This window comes from Mustelus asterias, unplaced genomic scaffold, assembly GCF_964213995.1.
Source record: "Mustelus asterias unplaced genomic scaffold, sMusAst1.hap1.1 HAP1_SCAFFOLD_2323, whole genome shotgun sequence".
NCBI lineage: Eukaryota > Metazoa > Chordata > Chondrichthyes > Carcharhiniformes > Triakidae > Mustelus > Mustelus asterias.
Window position 1 is genome coordinate 1 of NW_027592268.1, and position 26,136 is coordinate 26,136.

The 26,136-nt window shown below is 63.1% G+C and overlaps 1 protein-coding gene across 1 annotated transcript in view; it reads left to right on the plus strand.

Moving 5' to 3' along the window:
* Nucleotides 1-132: 132 nt before the first annotated feature.
* LOC144489579 (rho guanine nucleotide exchange factor 1-like) overlaps nucleotides 133-26,136 on the plus strand; it is a gene marked incomplete at both ends in the record, with an annotated part of 56,062 nt that continues 30,058 nt past the window's right edge. The window contains 9 exon segments of the mRNA XM_078207438.1: nucleotides 133-285; nucleotides 12,177-12,361; nucleotides 14,672-14,818; nucleotides 15,783-15,865; nucleotides 16,039-16,164; nucleotides 19,052-19,166; nucleotides 21,488-21,588; nucleotides 22,621-22,698; nucleotides 25,189-25,264. Of these exon segments, the coding sequence (XP_078063564.1) occupies nucleotides 133-285; nucleotides 12,177-12,361; nucleotides 14,672-14,818; nucleotides 15,783-15,865; nucleotides 16,039-16,164; nucleotides 19,052-19,166; nucleotides 21,488-21,588; nucleotides 22,621-22,698; nucleotides 25,189-25,264 (1,064 nt within the window).

Here is a 26,136-nt window from a genome sequence, read left to right on the forward strand (position 1 = left end):
CTCTCTCCCCCCCTCGCCCCTCTCTCTCCCCCTCGCCCCCTCTCTCCCCCCCTCGCCCCCTCTCTGTGTGTGAAGCCCTCCCTCCGTGCCAGGGGTGACAGGTTCTTTTCACTTTTGCTGCCACCTGTAAAGACTGCCGGGGAAGCTCCGTCGCTCGGAGAGCTCACGCACCTATGGTGAGCGCCGACGCTCTAACAAAGGATCGGCTAAGGGCAAGCAGCCGCGCTCCAGGAGTGATGTGGACATCCAGGCCGCCGCCACGGCCAGCGACCTGCAGAGCCAGAAGTAGGTGCCAACATTTCACCGGGTCAGGGAGAGGGAACCGGAGACTCGTGGGAGCACAGCCCCTTCCCCCACCGCCGGCACTGACAACAGAACTCAGCAATCCCAGCCTCGCGAGCCATCATCTCATCAACTGGCAGCCAGGGGCCGAGGGGCACGGGGAGAGTGAGGGGGCACGGGGGAGAGTGAGGGGGCACGGGGAGAGTGAGGGGGCACGGGGAGAGTGAGGGGGCACGGGGAGAGTGGGGGGGCACGGGGAGAGTGGGGGGGCACGGGGGAGAGTGGGGGGGCACGGGGAGAGTGGGGGGGCACGGGGAGAGTGGGGGGCACGGGGAGAGTGGGGGGGCACGGGAGAGTGGGGGGGCACGGGGAGAGTGGGGGGGCACGGGGAGAGTGGGGGGGCACGGGGAGAGTGGGGGGGGCACGGGGAGAGTGGGGGGGCACGGGGAGAGTGGGGGGAGTGAGGGGACACGGGGAGAGTGAGGGGACACGGGGAGAGGGGGAGAGTGAGGGGCACGGGGAGAGTGCGGGGCACGGGGCTAGGGGGAGAGTGCGGGGCACGGGGCTAGGGGGAGAGTGCGGGGCACGGGGAGAGGGGGAGAGTGCGGGGCACGGAGAGAGTGAGGGGCAAGGGGAGAGGGGGAGAGTGAGGGGCAAGGGGAGAGGGGGAGAGTGAGGGGCACGTGGAGAGGGGAGAGTGAGGGGCACGGGGAGAGTGAGGGGCACGGGGAGAGTGAGGGGCATGGGGAGGGGGAGAGTGAGGGGACATGGGGAGAGGGGGAGAGTGAGGGGCATGGGGAGAGTGAGGGGCACAGGGAGAGGGGGAGAGTGAGGGGCACGGGGAGAGTGAGGGGCGCGGGGAGAGGGGAAGAGTGAGGGGCATGGGGAGAGTGAGAGGACACGGGGAGAGGGGGGGAGTGAGGGGCACGGGGAGAGTGAGGGGACACGGGGAGAGGGGGAGAGTGAGGGGCACGGGGAGAGGGGAGCGTGCGGGGCACGGGGAGAGGGGAGCGTGCGGGGCACGGGGAGAGGGGAGAGTGCGGGGCACGGGGAGGGGGGAGAGTGCGGGGCACGGGGAGAGTGCGGGGCACGGGGAGAGGGGCTGAGTGAGGGGCACAGGGAGCGGGGGAGAGTGAGGGGCACGGGTGGAGGGGGAGAGTGCGGGGCACGGGTGGAGGGGGAGAGTCCGGGGCACGGGGAGAGGGGGAGAGTGCGGGGCACGGGGAGAGGGGGAGAGTGCGGGGCACGGGGAGAGGGGGAGAGTGCGGGGCACGGGGAGAGGGGGAGAGTGCGGGGCACGGGGAGAGGGGGAGAGTGCGGGGCACGGGGAGAGGGGGAGAGTGCGGGGCACGGGGAGAGTGCGGGGCACGGGGAGAGGGGGAGAGTGCGGGGCACGGGGAGAGTGCGGGGCACGGGAGAGTGCGGGGCACGGGGAGAGGGGGAGAGTGCGGGGCACGGGGAGAGGGGGAGAGTGCGGGGCACGGGGAGAGGGGGAGAGTGCGGGGCACGGGGAGGAGGAGAGTGCGGGGCACGGGGAGAGGGGGAGAGTGCGGGGCACGGGGAGAGTGCGGGGCACGGGGAGAGTGGGGGGTCACCAGGAGAGTGGGGGGGCACGGGGAGAGTGAGGGGTATGGGGGGAGGGGGAGAGTGAGGGACACGGGGAGAGGGGTAGAGTGAGGGGCACGGGGAGAGGGGTAGTGAGGGGCACGGGGAGAAGGGGGGAGTGAGGGGCACGGGGAGAGGGTGGGATGGAGGGAGCCGGGAGAGGCTGGGATGGAGGGAGCCGGGGAGAGGCTGGGATGGAGGAAGCCGGGGAGAGGCTGGGATGGAGGGAGCCGGGGAGAGGCTGGGATGGACGGAGCCGGGGAGAGGCTGGGATGGAGGGAGCCGGGGAGAGGCTGGGATGGAGGGAGCCGGGGAGAGGCTGGGATGGAGGGAGCCGGGGAGAGGCTGGGATGGAGGGAGCCGGGGAGAGGGTGGGATGGAGGGAGCCGGGGGAGAGGCTGGGATGGACGGAGCCGGGGAGAGGCTGGGATGGAGGGAGCTGGGGAGAGGGTGGGATGGAGGGAGCCGGGGAGAGGCTGATGGACGGAGCCGGGGAGAGGCTGGGATGGACGGAGCCGGGGAGAGGGTGGGATGGAGGGAGCTGGGGAAGAGGGTGGGATTGTGCACACACGGCGGACAGGTGACTGCAGTTCAGGTGAAATGGGGTCAGCTGTGTTTGGGATGATGTGAAACGTGTGAAGTTGAACATTGTGTCTGTGTTGCTGCTGCTTTGTGTGGATAATGAACCTGGCACGGGGCGCTTGCTCACGGCCAGATGCAGCCGGCTCCCAGGGACGTGCAGCCCTTGCGTTTGTTTAGTTTTTCTGGAAGTTATTAATATTTGATGCGTTGTCTGGGGAGCCGCTGTTGTTGTGATATCTGTTTGCACAATCTGTTGTGTTTCTGAGCTTCCGTTCCCCTTGTGGTAATCTTGCTCCTGTTCGCAGCAGCTTTTGCCCATCACTGAGGTGAGGCTGGAGCTGGAATGGCGAGAGCCACTGTGTCCACACCCTTAACACAGCAAACTGTCTCGGCAAATCCCGGGAGCACAAACCAGACAAACATTCGGACCAAGTCCGGGAGGGAGATGCGAGGGCAGGGAAAAGCTTGCTCAAAGCGAGGGAGGGAATTCCGGAGTTCGGGCCCAGTCAGCTCGAAGCCACGGCCACCAATAAGTGTGTCTGGGATATTTGAAAGGGCTCAGTAGCCCGGTGGCTCCTGTCGGCAGCTCCAGACTTTTAACCGAGTTCCGAAATTGAATTCAATCAAAGGGTTCCCTTTTGTTTCATTTTGCTTTTTCTCCTGGCCATCATTGATTTTTAAATTAAGTCGCAGTGCTGAACTGTGGGGTTGTTGCGGGAGCCAGAGGTGGGCAGGATGAAGAGAAACCAGGCGAGTGGTTGTGACGTGCCTGCCTGCAAGGCAGGTGGGAGCAGAATCGAGAGCCACTTCCAAAGGGGAATTTGATAATAAATCTGCTTCAACAGGAGCGATGGATCAGGAGCACCCCCCAACCCCCCAGCCTGTTCCGGCGCTCAGTTGGATCACAGCGCCTCTGTATCTTTAACTCTTGTGTACCCTCCTCGGTTCTTCAAGTGCCTGACCCAAGAAAAATCTATCAGTCTCGCTTTTGAAAATTTCCTGCTGCACCCCCTCTCCCCTCTTTCCCCACCCCCACACTCACTCTCACTCACACACTCACTCACTCTCACTCACTCTCACGCTCACTCTCATGTTCACTCTCACTCATGCTCACTCCCTCCCTTGGTCACTCTCTCTCGCTCACTCTCAAGCTCTCTCATGCCCTTTTTCACGCGCCCTCTCGCTCTCACGCGCGTTCTCGCTCTCTCTCTCGCGCTCTCTCTCTCGCTCTCTCTCGCGCTCTCTCTCTCGCGCTCTCTCTCTCGCGCTCTCTCTCTCTCGCGCTCTCTCTCTCTCGCGCTCTCTCTCTCTCGCGCTCTCTCTCTCTCGCGCTCTCTCGCGCTCCCTCTCTCGCGCTCCCTCTCTCGCGCTCTCTCTCTCGCTCTCTCTCTCTCGCTCTCTCTCTCGCGCTCTCTCTCTCGCGCTCTCTCTCTCGCGCTCTCTCTCTCGCGCTCTCTCTCGCGCTCTCTCTCTCGCGCTCTCTCTCTCGCGCTCTCTCTCTCGCGCTCTCTCTCTCGCGCTCTCTCTCTCGCGCTCTCTCTCTCGCGCTCTCTCTCTCGCGCTCTCTCTCTCGCGCTCTCTCTCTCGCGCTCTCTCTCTCGCGCTCTCTCTCGCGCTCTCTCTCTCGCGCTCTCTCTCTCGCGCTCTCTCTCTCGCGCTCTCTCTCGCGCTCTCTCTCTCGCGCTCTCTCTCTCGCGCTCTCTCTCTCGCGCTCTCTCTCTCTCGCGCTCTCTCTCTCGCGCTCTCTCTCTCGCGCTCTCTCTCTCGCGCTCTCTCTCTCGCGCTCTCTCTCTCGCGCTCTCTCTCTCGCGCTCTCTCTCTCGCGCTCTCTCTCTCGCGCTCTCTCTCTCGCGCTCTCTCTCTCGCGCTCTCTCTCTCGCGCTCTCTCTCTCGCGCTCTCTCTCTCTCGCGCTCTCTCTCTCTCGCGCTCTCACTCACGCACGCTCACTCACTCTCACTTTCGCTCACTCTCACCTTTTCACGCTCACTGTCTCGCTCGCTCACTCACTCTCTCACTCCCTCGCTCACTCTCTCTCGCTCACTCTCAAGCTCTCTCATGCTCTTTCTCATGCGCTCTCTCGCGCTCCCACTCTCTCGCGCTCCCGCCCTCTCACTCTCTCGCGCTCTCTCTCGCGCGCTCTCACTCTCTCGCGCCTCTCGCCCTCTCACTCTCTCGCGCTCTCTCTCGCGCGCTCTCACTCTCTCGCGCTCTCTCTCGCGCTCTCACTATCACTCTCGCGCACTCACTCTCTCGCGCACTCACTCTCTCGCGCACTCACTCTCTCGCACACTCATTCTCTCGCTCTCTCGTGCTCTCCTGCTCTCACCCTCTCGCTCTCTTACTTTCTTGCTCTCTCGTGCGCTCTCACTCTCTCGTGCGCTCTCACTCTCCTCGGCGCTCTCACTCTCTCGTGCGCTCTCACTCTCTCGTGCGCTCTCACTCTCTCGCACTCTCACTCTCTCGCACTCTCACTCTCTCGTGCTCTCACTCTCTTGCTCTCTTGTGCTCTCAATCTCTCGCTCTCTCGCGCTCTCACTTGCACTCTCTCTCGCACTCTCACTCCCCCTCTCACTCTCTCGCGCTCTCTCTCGCGCACTCACTCTCACTCTCGCGCACTCACTCTCTCACGCTCATTCACCTCTCGCGCTCTCACTCTCTCGCGCTCTCACTCTCTCGCGCTCTCTCTCTCGTGCTCTCACTCTCTCGCGCTCTCTCTCTCTCGCGCTCTCACTCTCACTCGCTCTCGCGCTCTCACTCTCACACTCTCTCATTCACTCGCGCTCTCGCGCTCTCACTCTCTCACTAGCGCTCTCACGCGCTCAGACTCTCACTCTCTCGCGCGCTCTCGCTCTCTCTCGCTCTCTCTCGCACTCACTTTCACTCACTCTCTCTCGCGCTCTCACTATCACTGTCGCGCTCTCACTATCACTGTCGCGCACTCACTCTCTCGCACACTCATTCTCTCGCTCTCTCGTGCTCTCCTGCTCTCACCCTCTCGCTCTCTTACTTTCTTGCTCTCTCGTGCGCTCTCACTCTCTCGTGCGCTCTCACTCTCTCGCACTCTCACTCTCTCGTGCTCTCACTCTCTTGCTCTCTTGTGCTCTCAATCTCTCGCTCTCTCGCGCTCTCACTTGCACTCTCTCTCGCACTCTCACTCCCCCTCTCACTCTCTCGCGCTCTCTCTCGCGCACTCAGTCTCACTCTCGCGCACTCACTCTCACGCTCATTCACCTCTCGCGCTCACTCACTCGCGCTCTCACTCTCTCGCGCTCTCACTCTCTCGCGCTCTCACTCTCTCGCGCACACACTCTCCTCGCGCACACACTCTCTCGCGCACTCACTCTCTCGCGCACTCACTCTCTCGCGCTCTCACTCTCTCGCGCTCTCTCACTCTCTCGCGCTCTCACTCACTCGCGCTCACTCTCGCGCGCTCTCACTCTCTCGCGCTCTCACTCTCTCGCGCTCTCACTCTCTCGCGCTCTCACTCTCTCGCGCTCTCACTCTCTCGCGCTCTCACTCTCTCGCGCTCTCACTCTCTCGCGCTCTCACTCTCTCGCGCTCTCACTCTCTCGCGCTCTCACGCTCTCACTCTCTCGCGCTCTCACTCTCTCGCGCTCTCACTCTCTCGTGCTCTCACTCTCTCGCTCTCTCGCGCTCTCACTCTCTCGCGCTCTCACTCTCTCGCTCTCGCGCTCTCGCGCTCTCACTCTCACTCTCTCGCGCTCTCACTCTCTCGCGCTCTCACTCTCTCGCGCTCTCACTCTCTCGCGCTCTCACTCTCTCGCGCTCTCACTCTCTCGCGCTCTCACTCTCTCGCGCTCTCACGCTCTCACTCTCTCGCGCTCTCACTCTCTCGCGCTCTCACTCTCTCGCGCTCTCACTCTCTCACTCTCTCGCTCTCTCCTCTCGCGCTCTCACTCTCTCGCGCTCTCGCGCTCTCACTCTCTCGCGCTCTCGCGCTCTCACTCTCTCGCGCTCTCACTCGCTCGCGCTCTCTCGCTCCGTCTCTCTCCGCTCTCTCTCTCTCGCCTCTCTCTCTCTCTCTCGCGCTCTCTCTCTCTCGCGCTCTCTCTCTCTCGCGCTCTCTCTCTCGCGCTCTCTCTCGCGCTCTCTCTCGCGCTCTCTCTCGCGCTCTCTCTCTCTCGCGCTCTCGCTCTCTCTCGCGCTCTCGCTCTCTCTCGCTATCTCGCGCTCTCGCTCTCTCGCGCTCTCGCTCTCTCACTCCTCGTGCTCTCGCTCTCCCGCACTCACTCTCTCGCGCTCTCGCTCTCCCGCACTCACTCTCTCGCGCTCTCGCGCTCTCTCGCTCTCTCGCTCTCTCGCTCTCTCGCGCTCTCGCTCTCTCACTCGCTCTCTCACTCTCTCGCGCTCTCGCGCTCTCGCTCTCTCGCTCTCCCGCACTCACTCACAATCACATACACACACAGTATTGTCCGGCTTTCACTGCGGTCAGAGTTGGGAGCAGAGTTCCAGATTCCCACTGCTCTTCATGTCCTGGTATGTCTCCTGACATTCCCCCTTGAATTGCTTGCCTCCCGTTTTACAGTTCCACACTTGCCCCCCACCCTCTCCCCTCTCCTTGCTCTGGACTCCAGGCTGCCACCTCTCTGCCTCGCGCCCTTCCGAGTGCTTGAAGCATTTTTTATGCCACTATCAGATTGCTGCACTTGTTTAAACCCCCCCCCCCCTGCTTGAGGCTATACTGTACCCCCTCCAACCTGTGCAAGGCTGTGGAGAAAGGACAGGAGGGGCAGTGGGTATGGGACTAATTGCATTGCTCCTTCAAAGCACCAGCACAGGCACACTGGGCTGAATAGCCTTCTCTTGTCATGTACGAATTTTTGCTGTAACCTATTAGCCCAGCGCACACTGACCTCCCAGCGCACACTGACCTCCCGCGTGACCCTGCGCACTCTGACCTCCCGCGTGACCCTGCGCGCCCTGACCTCCCGCGTGACCCTGCGCGCCCTGACCTCCCGCGTGACCTGCGCGCCCTGACCTCCCGCGTGACCCTGCGCGCCCTGACCTCCCGCGTGACCCTGCGCTCTCTGACCTCCCGCGTGACCCTGCGCACTCTGACCTCCCGCGTGACCCCGCGCGCCCTGACTTCGCGCGTGACCCTGCGCGCCCTGACCTCCCGCGTGACCCTGCACACACTGACCTCCCGCGTGACCCTGCGCGCCCTGACCTCCCGCGTGACCCTGCGCGCCCTGACCTCCCGCGTGACCTGCGCGCCCTGACCTCCCGCGTGACCCTGCGCGCCCTGACCTCCCGCGTGACCCTGCGCTCTCTGACCTCCCGCGTGACCCTGCGCACTCTGACCTCCCGCGTGACCCCGCGCGCCCTGACTTCACGCGTGACCCTGCGCGCCCTGACCTCCCGCGTGACCCTGCACACTCTGACCTCCCGCGTGACCCTGCGCGCCCTGACCTCCCGCGTGACCCTGCGCGCCCTGACCTCCCGCGTGACCCTGCGCGCCCTGACCTCCCGCGTGACCCTGCTCGCCCTGACCTCCCGCGTGACCCTGCGCGCGACCCTGCGTGCCCTGACCTCCCGCGTGACCCTGCACGCCCTGACCTCCCGCGTGACCCTGCGTGCCCTGACCTCCCGCGTGTCCTTGCGTGCCCTGACCTCCCGCGTGACCCTGCACACTCTGACCTCCCGCGTGACCCTGCGTGCTCTGACCTCCCGCGTGACCCTGCGCGCCTGACCTCCCGCGTGACCCTGCGCGCCCTGACCTCCCGCGTGACCCTGCGCGCCTGACCTCCCACGTGACCCTGCACGCTCTGACCTCGCGCGTGACCCTGCGCACCCTGACCTCGCGCGTGACCCTGCGCGCCCTGACCTCGCGCGTGACCCTGCGCGCCCTGACCTCGCGCGTGACCCTGCGCGCCCTGACCTCGCGTGTGACCCTGCGCATCCTGACTTCGCGCCCTGACCTCCCGCGTGACCCTGTGCTCTCTGACCTCCCGCGTGACCCTGCGCTCTCTGACCTCCCGCGTGACCTTGCGCGCCCTGACCTCCCGCGTGACCCTGCGCTCTCTGACCTCCCGCGTGACCCTGCGCGCCCTGACCTCGCGCGTGACCCTGCGCATCCTGACTTCGCGCGTGACCCTGCGCGCCCTGACCTCGCGCTTGACCCTGCGCTCTCTGATCTCCTGCGTGACCCTGCGCGCCCTGACCTCCCGCGTGACCCTGCGCACCCTGACATACCGCGTGTCCCTGCGCGCCCTGACCTCGCGCGTGACCCTGCGCATCCTGACTTCGCGCGTGACCCTGCGCGCCCTGACCTCGCGCTTGACCCTGCGCTCTCTGACCTCCTGCGTGACCCTGCACGCCCTGACCTCGCGCGTGACCCTGCGCGCCCTGACCTCGCGCGTGACCCTGCGCGCCCTGACCTCGCGCGTGACCCTGCGCGCCCTGACCTCGCGCGTGACCCTGCGCGCCCTGACCTCGCGTGTGACCCTGCGCATCCTGACTTCGCGCCCTGACCTCCCGCGTGACCCTGTGCTCTCTGACCTCCCGCGTGACCCTGCGCTCTCTGACCTCCCGCGTGACCCTGCGCTCTCTGACCTCCCGCGTGATCCTGCGCATCCTGACTTCGCGCGTGACCCTGCGCGCCCTGACCTCGCGCTTGACCCTGCGCTCTCTGACCTCCTGCGTGACCCTGCGCGCCCTGACCTCCCGCGTGACCCTGCGCGCCCTGACATACCGCGTGTCCCTGTGCGCCCTGACCTCGCGCGTGACCCTGCGCATCCTGACTTCGCGCGTGACCCTGCGCGCCCTGACCTCGCGCTTGACCCTGCGCTCTCTGACCTCCTGCGTGACCCTGTGCGCCCTGACCTCCCGCGTGACCCTGCGCGCCCTGACATACCGCGTGTCCCTGACCTCGCGCGTGACCCTGCGCATCCTGACTTCGCGCCCTGACCTCGCGCGTGACCCTGCGCTCTCTGACCTCGCGCGTGACCCTGCGCGCCCTGACCTCCCGCGTGACCCTGCGCTCTCTGACCTCCCGCGTGACCCTGCGCACTCTGACCTCCCGCGTGACCCTGCGCTCTCTGACCTCGCGCGTGACCCTGCGCGCCCTGACCTCGCGCTTGACCCTGCGCATCCTGACTTCGCGCGTGACCCTGCGCGCCCTGACCTCCCGCGTGACCCTGCGCGCCCTGACATACCGCGTGTCCCTGCGCGCCCTGACCTCGCGCGTGACCCTGCGCACCCTGACCTCCCGCGTGACCCTGCGCACCCTGACCTCCCGCGTGTCCTTGCGCGCCCTGACCTCCCGCGTGTCCTTGCGTGCCCTGACCTCCCGCGTGTCCTTGCGTGCCCTGACCTCCCGCGTGTCCTTGCGCACTCTGACCTCCCGCGTGACCCTGCACACTCTGACCTCCCGCGTGACCCTGCGTGCTCTGACCTCCCGCGTGACCCTGCGCGCCTGACCTCCCGCGTGACCCTGCACGCTCTGACCTCCCGCGTGACCCTGCACACTCTGACCTCCCGCGTGACCCTGCGTGCTCCGACCTCCCGCGTGACACTGCGCGCCCTGACCTCCCGCGTGACCCTGCACGCTCTGACCTCCCGCGTGACCCTGCACACTCTGACCTCCCGCGTGACCCTGCGTGCTCCGACCTCCCGCGTGACACTGCGCGCCCTGACCTCCCGCGTGACCCTGCACGCTCTGACCTCCCGCGTGACCCTGCACACTCTGACCTCCCGCGTGACCCTGCACACTCTGACCTCCCGCGTGACCCGGTGCGCCCTGACCTCCCGCGTGACCCTGCGCTCTCTGACCTCCCGCGTGACCCTGCGCTCTCTGACCTCCCGCGTGACCCTGCGCTCTCTGACCTCCCGCGTGACCCTGCGCTCTTTGACCTCCCGCGTGACCCTGCGCGCCCTGACCTCCCGCGTGACCCTGCGCGCCCTGACCTCCCACGTGACCCTGCGCGCCCTGACCTCGCGCGTGACCCTGCGCGCCCTGACCTCCCGCGTGACCCTGCGCGCCCTGACATACCGCGTGTCCCTGCGCGCCCTGACCTCGCGCGTGACCCTGCGCATCCTGACTTCGCGCCCTGACCTCCCGCGTGACCCTGCGCTCTCTGACCTCCCGCGTGACCCTGCGCTCTCTGACCTCGCGCGTGACCCTGCGCGCCCTGACCTCGCGCGTGACCCTGCGCTCTCTGACCTCCCGCGTGACCCTGCGCTCTCTGACCTCCCGCGTGACCTGCGCTCTCTGACCTCCCGCGTGACCCTGCGCTCTCTGACCTCCCGCGTGACCCTGCGCATCCTGACTTCGCGCCCTGACCTCCCGCGTGACCCTGCGCTCTCTGACCTCCCGCGTGACCCTGCGCGCCCTGACCTCGCGCGTGACCCTGCGCATCCTGACCTCCCGCGTGACCCTGCGCTCTCTGACCTCCCGCGTGACCCTGCGCTCTCTGACCTCCTGCGTGACCCTGCGCGCCCTGACCTCGCGCGTGACCCTGCGCGCCCTGACCTCGCGCGTGACCCTGCGCATCCTGACTTCGCGCGTGACCCTGCGCGCCCTGACCTCCCGCGTGAACCTGCGCGCCCTGACATACCGCGTGTCCCTGCGCGCCCTGACCTCGCGCGTGACCCTGCGCGCCCTGACCTCCCACGTGAACCTGCGCATTCTGACCTCCCGCGTGACCCTGCACACTCTGACCTCCCGCGTGACCCTGCGTGCTCTGACCTCCCGCGTGACCCTGCGCGCCCTGACCTCCCGCGTGACCCTGCACGCTCTGACCTCCCGCGTGACCCTGCACACTCTGACCTCCCGCGTGACCCTGCGCGCCCTGACCTCCCGCGTGACCCTGCGCGCCCTGACCTCCCGCGTGACCCTGCACGCTCTGACCTCCCGCGTGACCCTGCACACTCTGACCTCCCGCGTGACCCTGCACACTCTGACCTCCCGCGTGACCCTGCGTGCTCTGACCTCCCGCGTGACCCGGTGCGCCCTGACCTCCCGCGTGACCCTGCACGCTCTGACCTCCCGCGTGACCCTGCACACTCTGACCTCCCGCGTGACCCTGCACACTCTGACCTCCCGCGTGACCCTGCACACTCTGACCTCCCGCGTGACCCTGCACACTCTGACCTCCCGCGTGACCCTGCACACTCTGACCTCCCGCGTGACCCTGCGTGCTCTGACCTCCCGCGTGACACGGTGCGCCCTGACCTCCCGCGTGACCCTGCACACTTTGCAGATTATAACAATTCACTGCAGAAAAATGATTCTCATCACTTCCTCTGGTTCTTTTCCTGATTCTCTCCAATCTGTGTCGCTCTGGTTACCCACCCTCCTGCCACTGGAAACACTTTCTCCTCACTCACTCCATCCAAACCCCCCTTCATAATTTTGAAAGCCTCGATCCAATCTCCGCCAAACCTTCTCTGTTCTGAGGAGAACGATCCCTGCTTTTCCCAGTCTGTCCACGTTCTCTGAACCCTCTCATCCCTGGGAGTGCGCTGGGGAAATCTCCTCTCGCCCTTCCACCACCCCCTCCCTGAGACTTCTCTGGCCCGCGCACCGCCCCTCTGGCCTGCAAGTGCTCTCGCTCTGCCCTCCACCTGGCCTGCCTCTGCTTTCTGTCTACCCCCCCCGCTCCCCGCCTGCAGTGTCCGGTCCCAGCCCCGGTGTTACCTCCCGCCAGCCAGCCCCGCTCACCCTGTGCTTTCTCTCCTCCTGCAGCGTGGAGCCTGGGGGGAGCAGAGGGGCAGACAGCCAGCAGTCCTTTCTGTCTCCCCAGTCTGAGGATAATGGGCCGCGTGTTTCGGAGCTGGAGGCTGACCCGCCGAGCTGGCGGCAATTCATCAACCCCGAAACCCTCCTCAGGCTGAAGAAAAGTGAAATCAAGCGGCAAGAAGTCATCAACGGTAAGGTGTCCACACCACGCCCACCCCTCACACAGAGTGTCCCCACCATCCTCTCTGGTTAGCGGCTTCCCCCTTCCCTTCATCCCATCAGTCAGGGGCCCCAACACCTCCTCTACCAGCACAGACCCTCTGACAGTGCGGCACTCCCTCAGTACTGACCCTCTGACAGTGCAGCACTCCCTCAGCACTGACCCTCTGACAGTGCAGCACTCCCTCAGTACTGACCCTCTGACAGTGCAGCACTCCCTCAGCACTGACCCTCTGACAGTGCGGCACTCCCTCAGTACTGACCCTCTGACAGTGCAGCACTCCCTCAGTACTGACCCTCTGACAGTGCAGCACTCCCTCAGCACTGACCCTCTGACAGTGCAGCACTCCCTCAGTACTGACCCTCTGACAGTGCAGCACTCCCTCAGTACTGACCCTCTGACAGTGCAACAGTCCCTCAGTACTGACCCTCTGACAGTGCAGCACTCCCTCAGTACTGACCCTCTGACATTGCAGCACTCCCTCAGCACTGACCCTCTGACAGTGCGGCACTCCCTCAGTACTGACCCTCTGACAGTGCAGCACTCCCTCAGCACTGACCCTCTGACAGTGCAGCACTCCCTCAGTACTGACCCTCTGACAGTGCAGCACTCCCTCAGTACTGACCCTCTGACAGTGCAGCACTCCCTCAGCACTGACCCTCTGACAGTGCAGCACTCCCTCAGTACTGACCCTCTGACAGTGCAGCACTCCCTCAGTACTGACCCTCTGACAGTGCAGCACTCCCTCAGCACTGACCCTCTGACAGTGCGGCACTCCCTCAGTACTGACCCTCTGACAGTGCAGCACTCCCTCAGCACTGACCCTCTGACAGTGCGGCACTCCCTCAGTACTGACCCTCTGACAGTGCAGCACTCCCTCAGCACTGACCCTCTGACAGTGCAGCACTCCCTCAGTACTGACCCTCTGACAGTGCAGCGCACCCTCAGTACTGACCCTCTGACAGTGCAGCACTCCCTCAGTACTGACCCTCTGACAGTGCAGCACTCCCTCAGTACTGACCCTCTGACAGTGCAGCACTCCCTCAGTACTGACCCTCTGACAGTGCAGCACTCCCTCAGCACTGACCCTCTGACAGTGCGGCACTCCCTCAGTACTGACCCTCTGACAGTGCAGCACTCCCTCAGTACTGACCCTCTGACAGTGCAGCACTCCCTCAGTACTGACCCTCTGACAGTGCAGCACTCCCTCAGTACTGACCCTCTGACAGTGCAGCACTCCCTCAGTACTGACCCTCTGACAGTGCAGTTATTGATATAGAGTTTATGTCATTGATGAGCCAGTCATGTGAACCATGAGCAAAAGAGCGCATGTTACAGAGACGGAACCAAACTCTTTTATGTTACGGTCGCAGCTCCCAGTCTGATCTCAGTGATGACATTCCTGGCTCCCAGTCTAATCTCAGTGATGACATTCCCGGCTCCCAGTCTGATCTCAGTGATGACATTCCCGGCTCCCAGTCTGATCTCAGTGATGACATTCCCGGCTCCCAGTCTAATCTCAGTGATGACATTCCCGGCTCCCAGTCTGATCTCAGTGATGACATTCCCGGCTCCCAGTCTAATCTCAGTGATGACATTCCCGGCTCCCAGTCTGATCTCAGTGATGACGTTCCCGGCTCCCAGTCAAATCTCAGTGATGACGTTCCCGGCTCCCAGTCTGATCTCGGTGATGACGTTCCCGGCTCCCAGTCTAATCTCAGTGATGACATTCTCGGCTCCCAGTCTAATCTCGGTGATGACATTCCCGGCTCCCAGTCTGATCTCGGTGATGACGTTCCCAGCTTTCAGTCTAATCTCGGTGATGACGTTCCCAGCACCCAGTCTGATCTTGGTGACATTCCCAGCTCCCTGTCTGATCTCAGTGGCGTTCCCAGCTCCCAGTCCGATCCCGATAACATTCCTAGCTCCCGGCCTGATCTTGGTGACGGTGTTCCCAGCTCCCAGTCTGATCTGTAACGTTCCCAGCTCCCAGACTGATTTCAATGACCTTCCCAGCTCCCAGTCGGATCTCGGTGACGGCATTCCCAGCTCCCAGTCGGATCTCGGTGACGACGTTCCCAGCTCCCGGTCTGATCTTGGTGAAGGCGTTCCCACTCCCGGTCTGATCTCGGTGAAGGCGTTCCCAGCTCCCAGTCTGGTCTCGGTGACATTCCCAGCTCCCAGTCGGATCTCGGTGAAGGCGTTCCCAGCTCCCAGTCTGGTCTCGGTGACATTCCTAGCTCCCAGTCTGATCCGGCTGCCCCTCTTCTCTCCCCCGCAGAGCTCTTCATTACTGAACATGCTCATGTGCGGATGCTGAAGGTTCTCTATGACGTTTTCTACCATCGCATGCTGACCGAGGCCATCCTGACTGACACCGAACTGCAGAGCATCTTCCCCAGCCTGGACGAGCTGATCGAGGTGCACGGTACGCCAGCGGCCCTGTGCCCGGGGGACCTGGGGCACTTCCACCCGGTCGGAAAGGGAGAGAGGCACATCGGACAGGGGCTGACAGCGGGTGTGGGAGGGGTTGAAGAACTGCACCGGGAATGTAGAGGGAGGAAAGGGGTGCACAACCTGGAGAATATTGGGGGAGGTGGGTGAGGAGAGAGGAGGAATAGGGAGGAGGGTGTGGGGATATGGGGGAGGGAGATGGGGAGGAGGGTGTGGGGAGGAGGGGGATGGGAAGGAGGGTGTGGGGATATGGGGGAGGGGGATGGGAAGGAGGGTGTGGGGATATGGGGGAGGGGGATGGGGAGGAGGGTGTGGGGTTATGGGGGAGGGAGATGGGGAGGAGGGTGTGGAGGAGGGGGATGGGGAGGAGGGTGTGGGGTTATGGGGGAGGGAGATGGGGAGGAGGGTGTGGAGGAGGGGGATGGGGAGGAGGGTGTGGGGATGTGGGGGAGGAGGGGGATGGGGAGGAGGGTGTGAGGATATGGGGGAGGAAGGGGATGGGGAGGAGGGTGTGGGGAGGAGGGTGTGAGGATATGGGGGAGGGGGGCGGGGAGGTGTGAGGATATGGGGGATGGGGAGGAGGGTGTGGGGATATGGGGAAGGGGGATGGGGAGGTGTGGGGATATGGGGGAGGGGGATGGGGAGGTGTGGGGATATGGGGGAGGGGGATGGGGAGGAGGGTGTGGGGATATGGGGAGGAGGGTGTGGGGATATGGGGGATGGGGAGGAGGGTGTGGGGATATGGGGGAGGGGGATGGGGAGGAGGGTGTGGGGATATGGGGGAGGGGGATCGGGAGGAGGGTGTGGGGATATGGGGAGGAGGGTGTGGGGATATGGGGGAGGAGGATGGGGAGGAGGGTGTGATGATATGGGGGAGAGGGAGGAGGGTGAGAGTGAACGGGGATCTCGGATTTTCACCGCTGCATCTCTCCTTCCAGCATCTTTTTATGAAAGCATGAAGAAGATTCGGCAAGACGACAGCTACCTGGTAACGGAGATTGGTCACACCTTACTCGCCAGGGTAGGTTAGCAACTGGAATCGGGGAGCTCACTGCTCCGCTCAACAGCTTGTGTCAGCTCCGTGTCCCTCCCGAGGGCTCACACTCGCTCCGTGTCCCTCCCGAGGGCTCACACTCGCTCCGTGTCCCTCCCGAGGGCTCACACTCACTCTGTGCTCTCCTCCCTCTCTCTCAGTTCCATGGCACAGAGGGCGACTGGTTTAAGAAGCTGGCTTCACGTTTCTGCAGCCGCCAATCGTACGCCCTGGAGCAAATTAAAATCAAGCACAGGAAAGATCCACGATTCAACCAGTTCATTCAGGTTAGTCTTGTCTTCTCCACCTCCCACACCACCCGCCTCCCCCGCCTGGGCTCCGCCTCCCCCGTCCCGGCTCCGCCTCCCCCGCCCCGGCTCCGCCTCTCCAGTCCCGGCCCCAGCTCCGCCTGCCCAGCTCCGCCTCCCCCGCCCCGGCTCCGCCTCTCCGGTCCCGGCTCCCCCGCCCCGACCCCCGCCTCCCCCGCCCCGGCTCCGCCTCCCCCGCCCTCTCCCCTGCCCCGGCCTCCCCCGCCCCGGCTCCGCCTACCCCGCCCCGGCTCCGCCTACCCCGCCCCAGCTCCGCCTACCCCACCCCGGCTCCGCCTACCCCGCCCCGACTCCGCCTACCCCGCCCCGGCTCCGCCTACCCCGCCCCGGCTCCGCCTACCCCGCCCCAGCTCCGCCTACCCCACCCCGGCTCCGCCTACCCCGCCCCGACTCCGCCTACCCCGCCCCGGCTCCGCCTACCCCGCCCCGGCTCCGCCTACCCCGCCCCGGCTCCGCCTACCCCGCCCCGGCTCCGCCTACCCCGCCCCGGCTCCGCCTACCCCGCCCCGGCTCCGCCTACCCCGCCCCGGCTCCGCCTACCCCGCCCCGGCTCCGCCTACCCCGCCCCGGCTCCGCCTACCCCGCCCCGGCTCCGCCTACCCCGCCCCGGCTCCGCCTACCCCGCCCCGGCTCCGCCTACCCCGCCCCGGCTCCGCCTCCCACCGCCCCGGCTCCGCCTCGCCCTCCCCGGCTCCGCCTCGCCCGCCCCGGCTCCGCCTCCCCCGCCCCGGCTCCGCCTCCCACCGCCCCGGCTCCGCCTCGCCCTCCCCGGCTCCGCCTCGCCCGCCCCGGCTCCGCCTCCCCCGCCCCGGCTCCGCCTCCCCCGCCCCGGCTCCGCCTCCCCCGCCCCGGCTCCGCCTCCCCCGCCCCGGCTCCGCCTCCCCCGCCCCGGCTCCGCCTCCCCCGCCCCGGCTCCGCCTCCCCCGCCCCGGCTCCGCCTCCCCCGCCCCGGCTCCGCCTCCCCCGCCCCGGCTCCGCCTCCCCGCCCCCGCTCCGCCTCCCCCGCCCCGGCTCCGCCTCCCCCGCCCCCGCTCCGGCTCCGCCTCCCCCGCCCCGGCTCCGCCTCCCCGGCTCCGCCTCCCCCGCCCCAGCTCCGCCTCCCCCGCCCCGGCTCCGCCTCCCCGCCCCGGCTCCGCCTCCCCGCCCCGGCTCCGCCTCCCCGCCCCGGCTCCGCCTCCCCCGCCCCGGCTCCGCCTCCCCCGCCCCGGCTCCGCCTCCCCCGCCCCGGCTCCGCCTCCCCCGCCCCGGCTCCGCCTCCCCCGCCCCGGCTCCGCCTCCCCCGCCCCGGCTCCGCCTCGCCCTCCCCGGCTCCGCCTCGCCCTCCCCGGCTCCGCCTCGCCGCCCTGGCTCCGCCTCCCCCGCCCCGGCTCCGCCTCCCCCGCCCCGGCTCCGCCTCCCCCGCCCCGGCTCCGCCTCCCCCGCCCCGGCTCCGCCTCCCCCGCCCCGGCTCCGCCTCCCCCGCCCCGGCTCCGCCTCCCCCGCCCCGGCTCCGCCTACCCCACCCCGGCTCCGCCTACCCCGCCCCGGCTCCGCCTACCCCGCCCCGGCTCCGCCTACCCCGCCCCGGCTCCGCCTCCCCCGCCCCGGCTCCGCCTCCCACCGCCCCGGCTCCGCCTCGCCCTCCCCGGCTCCGCCTCGCCCGCCCCGGCTCCGCCTCGCCCGCCCCGGCTCCGCCTCCCACCGCCCCGGCTCCGCCTCGCCCTCCCCGGCTCCGCCTCGCCCTCCCCGGCTCCGCCTCGCCCTCCCCGGCTCCGCCTCCCCCGCCCCGGCTCCGCCTCCCCCGCCCCGGCTCCGCCTCCCCCGCCCCGGCTCCGCCTCCCCCGCCCCGGCTCCGCCTCCCCCGCCCCGGCTCCGCCTCCCCCGCCCCGGCTCCGCCTCCCCCGCCCCGGCTCCGCCTCCCCCGCCCCGGCTCCGCCTCCCCCGCCCCGGCTCCGCCTCCCCCGCCCCGGCTCCGCCTCCCCCGCCCCGGCTCCGCCTCCCCCGCCCCGGCTCCGCCTCCCCCGCCCCGGCTCCGCCTCCCCCGCCCCCGCTCCGCCTCCGCCTCCCCCACCCCGGCTCCGCCTCCCCGGCTCCGCCTCCCCCGCCCCGGCTCCGCCTCCCCCGCCCCGGCTCCGCCTCCCCGCCCCGGCTCCGCCTCCCCGCCCCGGCTCCGCCTCCCCCGCCCCGGCTCCGCCTCCCCCGCCCCGGCTCCGCCTCCCCCGCCCCAGCTCCGCCTCCCCCGCCCCGGCTCCGCCTCCCCCGCCCCGGCTCCGCCTCGCCCTCCCCGGCTCCGCCTCGCCCTCCCCGGCTCCGCCTCGCCGCCCCCGGCTCCGCCTCCCCCGCCCCGGCTCCGCCTCCCCCGCCCCGGCTCCGCCTACCCCGCCCCGGCTCCGCCTACCCCGCCCCGGCTCCGCCTACCCCGCCCCGGCTCCGCCTCCCCCGCCCCGGCTCCGCCTCCCCCGCCCCCGCCCCGGCTCCGCCTCCCCCGCCCCCGCTCCGGCTCCGCCTCCCCCGCCCCGGCTCCGCCTCCCCCGCCCCGGCTCCGCCTCGCCCTCCCCGGCTCCGCCTCGCCCTCCCCGGCTCCGCCTCGCCCTCCCCGGCTCCGCCTCGCCCTCCCCGGCTCCGCCTCGCCCGCCCCGGCTCCGCCTCGCCCGCCCCGGCTCCGCATCCCCCCGCCCCGGCTCAGCGTCCCCCCAACTCCGCCTTCCCCCGCACCCCCATGCGCCATTGTCTGCCCCCCCCCCCCCCGCGCCATTGTCTGCCCCCCCCCCCCTCCCCCCCCCGCGTCTGCTCTCTCTGGCCGCCTCCTTTGTTGGCTCCCCGCCCCCCTCTCAATCTCTCTCTCTGTCTCTCACTCCCTGTGCAGGATGCAGAAAGTTATCCTCAGTGCCGACGTCTCCAACTCAAGGATATCATTCCCATCGAAATGCAGCGGCTGACCAAGTATCCGCTGCTGCTGGAGAACATCGCCAAGTGCACAGGTACAACACTGAGTCTACTTCTCAATCCCGGCATCCTGCACCACAGCGTATTCCAGGATAGAGCCCAGCCTCCACAGGGAGACACTGACGCACGCATGCGCATACCCTCACTGTCTGCCTCTGATGGAGCAGGAGGCTAAAAGTCTTCAGAAGCAGCCAAAGCCTTTTGTCTTGTATAGTCATTCTCAATCCACCTTCTCCCTGTATCCCTCCATTCCACCCTCTCCCCATGTCCCTCCATTCCACCCTCTCATCATGTCCCTCAATCCCACCTTCTCCCTGTATCCCTCGATACCTCCTCCTCCCCGTATCCCTCGATCCCTCCTTCTCCCCGTATCCCTCGATCCCTCCTTCTCCCCGTATCCCTCGATCCCTCCTTCTCCCCGTATCCCTCGATCCCTCCTTCTCCCCGTATCCCTCGATCCCTCCTTCTCCCCGTATCCCTCGATCCCTCCTTCTCCCCGTATCCCTCGATCCCTCCTTCTCCCCGTATCCCTCGATCCCACCTTCTCCCCGTATCCCTCAATCCCACCTTCTCCCTGTATCCCTCAATCCCACCTTCTCCCCGTATCCCTCAATCCCACCTTCTCCCCGTATCCCTCAATCTCACCTTCTCCCCGTTTCCCTCAATCTCACCTTCTCCCCGTATCCCTCAATCTCACCTTCTCCCCGTATCCCTCAATCTCACCTTCTCCCCGTATCCCTCAATCTCACCTTCTCCCCGTATCCCTCAATCTCACCTTCTCCCCGTATCCCTCAATCTCACCTTCTCCCCGTATCCCTCAATCTCACCTTCTCCCCGTATCCCTCAATCTCACCTTCTCCCCGTATCCCTCAATCTCACCTTCTCCCCGTATCCCTCCATTCCACCTTCTCCCCGTATCCCTCAATCCCACCTTCTCCCCGTATCCCTCAATCTCACCTTCTCCCCGTATCCCTCAATCTCACCTTCTCGCCGTATCTCTCAGTCCCACCTTCTCCCCGTATCCCTCAATCTGTCATATTGTTTGGCTGTTCAGCCAGGAAAGCCATTGCAGCTCGACCCAGACATCTCCTTTAGCACATCCCACATGTTATATATTTCTTTGCTCTCCCAACATCGGATGCGAAGAGGCCAATTAGAAATGCCCCTGCCTCGGCTGCCAGCGTCTCACTAATGCCCTGTACAACTGAACCACAACTGCTTTCGTTCATGTTCAATCATTCTCAAAATAAAGGATAACATTCCATTAGCCTTCTTGATTATTTGCTGGACCTTTTTTCACTCATGCCCTGGTACGCTCAGATCCCTCTGTACATCGGAATTCTACAGCCATTCTCCATTTGAGTAAGTCTCATCCCTGGATCTTGTAAACCTCTGCTACATTCTCCCAACGTCCTTCCTATAGTGTGGCTCCCAGAACTATCCCCAATTTTCCAGCTGAGGTCGAACTAGTGACTTCTATAAATTCAGCAAAACCTCCATTGACTCCAACTAGACTTCCCGCTGCCTCGAAAAAGCAGCCAGTATAATCAAGGACCCCACCGGACATTCTCTCTTCCACCTTCTTCCATCGGGAACAAGATACAAAAGTCTGAGATCATGCACTAACCAAAGAAGAACAGCTTCTTCCCTGCTGCCGTTGGACTTTTATAGAATCCCCACAGTGCAGAAGGAGGCCATTCAGCCCATCGAGCCTGCACCGACAACAATCCCACCTCGGCCCTATCCCTGTAACCCCACATATTTACCCCACTAATCCCTGTAACCCACACATCCTGGGACACTAAGAGGTAATTTAGCATGGCAATGCACCTAACGCGCACACTTTTGAATGGACCTACCTCACATTGTTAATCTCTCCCTACACTCTCGCTATGACTACAACGCTATATTCTGCACCCTCTCCTTTCCTTCTCCCCTATGGTACTCTATGAACAGTATGCTTTGTCTGTATAGTACGTAAGATGAAATACTTTTTACTGTATCCCAATACATTGACAAGAATAAATCAAATCAAGTCCTTGATCCTACACTTTCTGCCGCTGTTAATAGAGCCCGAGATACTGTATACTTTATTAACTCCTCTCTCCACCTGCACTGATCTCTGCGAACATATGCAAGGTCCCTCTGCTCCTGCATCCCTTGAGAATTAAACCCCTTATTTTATATTGTCTCTCCGTGTTCTTGCTATCAAAGTGCCTTGTAAATGGTGGACAGGCTTTGGGGAGTCAGGGTTGCCATCCTTACTGCCAGAAGGAGATCTTTCAGCCACCTGGACAGTGTGTGGTCCACGGCACATTCCAGAGCTCATGTCCACCCTCCTCTCTTCTCTCTGCAGATCAGCTGACGGAGAAGCAGCAGGTACAGCAGGCTGCGGAGTGCTGCCGCAATATTCTGAAGGATGTCAACCAGGAGGTTCGCGAAACCGAGAATCTCCGGGTAAGGAGGTCCCTAAGTCAGTGAGGGTCAGTACTAAGGGAGTGCCGCACAGTCAGAGGTGCTGTTTTTGGAGGAGACCTAAAGATGCCACCCTGTTTGCCCCCTCAGTTGGATTTATACGATTCTAAGGGCGGAATTGTGACGTGGGGTCGGGTGGGCGTTATGCCACAATGCCTCGGGCTAAAACCCTTCCCTTAACCAACTTCACCCGAATGATCTGCTCAGTATCATATTGGGCTTGTTTGATTGGACAGTGTAGAGGGAGCTTTACTCTGTATCCAACCCCATGCTGTACCTGTCCTGGGAGTGTTTGATGGGGACTGTGTAGAGGGAGCTTTACTCTGTATCTAACCCCATGCTGTACCTGTCCTGGGAGTGTTTGATGGGGACTGTGTAGAGGGAGCTTTACTCTGTATCCAACCCCATGCTGTACCTGTCCTGGGAGTGTTTGATGGAGACAGTGTAGAGGGAGCTTTACTCTGTATCTAACCCCGTGCTGTACCTGTCCTGGGAGTGTTTGTTGGGGACAGTGTAGAGGGAGCGTCACTGTATCTAACCCCGTGCTGTACCTGTCCTGAGAGTGTTTGATGGGGACAGTGTAGAGGGAGCTTTACTCTGTATCTAACCCCGTGCTCTCCTGTCCTGGGAGTGTTTGATGGGGACAGTGTAGAGGGAGCTTTACTCTGTGTCTAACCCCGTGCTGTACCTGTCCTGGGAGTGTTTGTTGGGGACAGTGTAGAGGGAGCTTTACTCTGTGTCTAACCCCGTGCTGTACCTGTCCTGGGAGTGTTTGTTGGGGACAGTGTAGAGGGAGCTTTACTCTGTATCTAACCCCGTGCTGTACCTGTCCTGGGAGTGATGATGGGGACAGTGTAGAGGGAGCTTTACTCTGTATCTAATCCCGTGCTGTACCTGTCCTGGGAGTGTTTGATGGGGACAGTGCAGAGGGTGTTAAATTCAGTATGTTTCTATTAAAGTTTTCTTTGTGCTTCCCTGCCTTGTGTTCTAAGCTCTGCCCTTGTTCCTCTGCAGCGATTACATGATTACCAGCGGCGTCTGGACAGTTCGAACCTGAGGCAGAGCACTGACCCGCTCGTGGCTGATTTAAAGGTGAGCTCGGGAGGTGAGAGGGCAGCCCCCAGGAAGTTGGGCATTGCTTACTGTGTGACTGTAGCAGGGGCAGGCCAAGAGGCCAGGCTCCTTTCTCGGTCAGCACTGTTACAGTACGAGTATGGGGCTGTTATTGTTCACCTCAGTGCCACTGGGATGGGTAAGGGGATAATCGGCCTCGATCCAAAATCCTGCTGAGCTATGATGTTTCACTTGGACATGTGAAGGGATATATCGACAGCTGTGCCTGCAGGTGAAATGTGCACAGTATCTGGTTTGTCTGGACTGCTCTGGACAATTGTCTGTCGAGCTGATACTTGAAGCAGATGCCCAAACAAACAGCTTCAGAACTTGACAGTGTCGAAACAGGCAATTTGGCCCATCCTCTCTGTGCCTGCTCCTGTTACAGCGGTCCCACTCTCCCCCCATAGCCCTGTATCAATCCCACTCTCCCCCCATAGCCCTGTATCAATCCCACTCTCCCCCCATAGCCCTGTATCAATCCCAATCTCCCCCCATAGCCCTGTATCAATCCCAATCTAACCCCATAGCCCTGTATCAATCCCAATCTAATCCCATAGCCCTGTATCAATCCCAATCTAATCCCATAGCCCTGTATCAATCCCACTCTCCCCCCATAGCCCTGTATCAATCCCACTCTCCCCCCATAGCCCTGTATCAATCCCACTCTCCCCCCATAGCCCTGTATCAATCCCACTCTCCTCCCATAGCCCTGTATCAATCCCACTCTCCCCCCATAGCCCTGTATCAATCCCAGTCTCCCCCCATAGCCCTGTATCAATCCCACTCTCCCCCCATAGCCCTGTATCAATCCCAATCTAATCCCATAGCCCTGTATCAATCCCAATCTAATCCCATTGCCCTGTATCAATCCCACTCTAATCCCATAGCCCTGTATCAATCCCACTCTAATCCCATAGCCCTGTATCAATCCCACTCTCCCCCCATAGCCCTGTATCAATCCCACTCTCCCCCCATAGCCCTGTATCAATCCCAATCTAATCCCATAGCCCTGTATCAATCCCAATCTAATCCCATAGCCCTGTATCAATCCCAATCTAATCCCATAGCCCTGTATCAATCCCAATCTAATCCCATAGCCCTGTATCAATCCCAATCTAATCCCATAGCCCTGTATCAATCCCAATCTAATCCCATAGCCCTGTATCAATCCCAATCTAATCCCATAGCCCTGTATCAATCCCAATCTAATCCCATAGCCCTGTATCAATCCCAATCTAATCCCATAGCCCTGTATCAATCCCAATCTAATCCCATAGCCCTGTATCAATCCCAATCTAATCCCATAGCCCTGTATCAATCCCAATCTAATCCCATAGCCCTGTATCAATCCCAATCTAATCCCATAGCCCTGTATCAATCCCAATCTAATCCCACTGCCCCACTCTCTCCCATAGCCCTGTATCAATCCCAATCTAATCCCACTGCCCCACTCTCCCCCCATAGCCCTGTATCAATCCCAATCTAATCTCACTGTCCCACTCTCTCCCCATAGCCCTGTATCAATCCTAATCTAATTCCACTGCCCCATTCTCTCCCCAAAGCCCTGTATTAATCCCAAACTAATCCCACTGCCCCACTCTCTTCCCATTGCCCTGTATTAATCCCAAACTAATCTCACTGCCTCACTCTCTCCCCATAACCCTGTATCAATCCCAAACTAATGCCACGGCCCACTCTCTCTCCATAGCCCCATATCAATCCTAATCTAATTCCACTGCCCCATTCTCTTGCCCATTCCCAGTATCAATCCCAAACTAATCCCACTGCCCCGCTCTCGCCCCATAGCCCTGTATCAATCCCAATCTAATCCCACTGCCCCACTCTCTCCCCATAACCCTGTATCAATCCCAAACTAATCCCACTGACCCACACTCTCCCCATAGCCCTGTATCAATCCCAAACTAATCCCACTGCCCCACTCTCTCCCCATAGCCCTGTATCAATCCCAAACTAATCCCACTGCCCCACACTCTCCCCATAGCCTTGTATCAATCCCAAACTAATCCCACTGCCCCATACACCCCATAGCCCTGAGTCAATCCCAAACTAATCCCACTGCCCAACTCTCTCCCCATAGCCCTGTATTAATCCCAAACTAATCCCACTGCCCAACTCTCTCCCCATAGCCCTGTATTAATCCCAAACTAATCCCACTGCCCCACACTCTCCCCATAGCCTTGTATCAATCCCAAACTAATCCCACTGCCCCACTCTGTCCCCATAGCCTTATGTAAATCCCAAACCCGACCCAATGTTCCCCCCCTCTGCCTTGCCTGTCTCTGCAGTTTAAATGTAGCTTTGTGCAGCTGTAGGTGTCGGTTTGAGATGTCCAGTTTGAAGAGGGTGTTTGCCCTCGGGGTGTGGTTGCCTTTGGCGGGGGGGCCTGGGCTGAGATCTAATTCATGGCCTTTACTCAATGCAAGCATATCTCTGTCTTTTGGTTAGAACATCGACTTGACTCAGCATCGGATGGTGCATGAGGGCCCACTGATCTGGAAGCTGACAAGAGAGAAAGCTGTTGGTAAGTGAAAGGGAGGGAGGGAGGAAAGGAGCTCCCTGCTCAAGGGCTGGAGAATCCCAGGGAGGGAGAGTGGGCTGGGTTTGATTTCAGACATTGATTCACTCAATTGTGGGGAATATCCACCGAGGACTGTGGCTGGGTCGGTGTGTCCATTTTTAAAAATGTTTACTCCATCCTTAAAGTTACAGAGCCAATGCTCAGAGTGGACCGGGAGACTCAAATCCCTCCCCTGCATGCGGCAAAAAACCAAATTCAAAATCCAGTTGAATCCAATTCATGATCCCCACAAGAGAGACAAACAAGATCCAAGCTGACAAGACAAGGCACTGCACCCCATCTTGGGCTTTATCTGACGGCTAATCTTAGCCAAAAGGCCAAGAATTGAATGTTCAGTGTGTCCATTACTGAGGGGTTTGGGCTTTGAAGAGTCCTGATTAATTGAGACTCGGAGGTTTGCAGGGTCCCATTTACAGTCAGCCTGACATGGTTTTGGGTAGGGAATCCATAGAAGGGGTGCTGGTGAGGTATTGCTTTGAGGCTCTCTGTATGGTTGGGACGAGTCACTGTGTTCATCTAATTTTCCCTTCCTCATTCATTCATCTCTGATGCTGCATGTCTTTGCTGCTACCCCCACTATCTCCATCTCTCCCTTTCTCTGCCCCTCTCCCCCTTCTCTGCTCCTCTCCCCTTTATCTGCCCCTCTCCCCTTTCTCTGCCCCTCTCCCCTTTCTCTGCCCCTCTCCCCTTTCTCTGCCCCTCTCCCCTTTCTCTGCCCCTCTCCCCTTTCTCTGCCCCTCTCCCCTTTCTCTGCCCCCCTCCCCTTTCTCTGCCCCCCTCCCCTTTCTCTGCCCCCCTCCCCTTTCTCTGCCCCC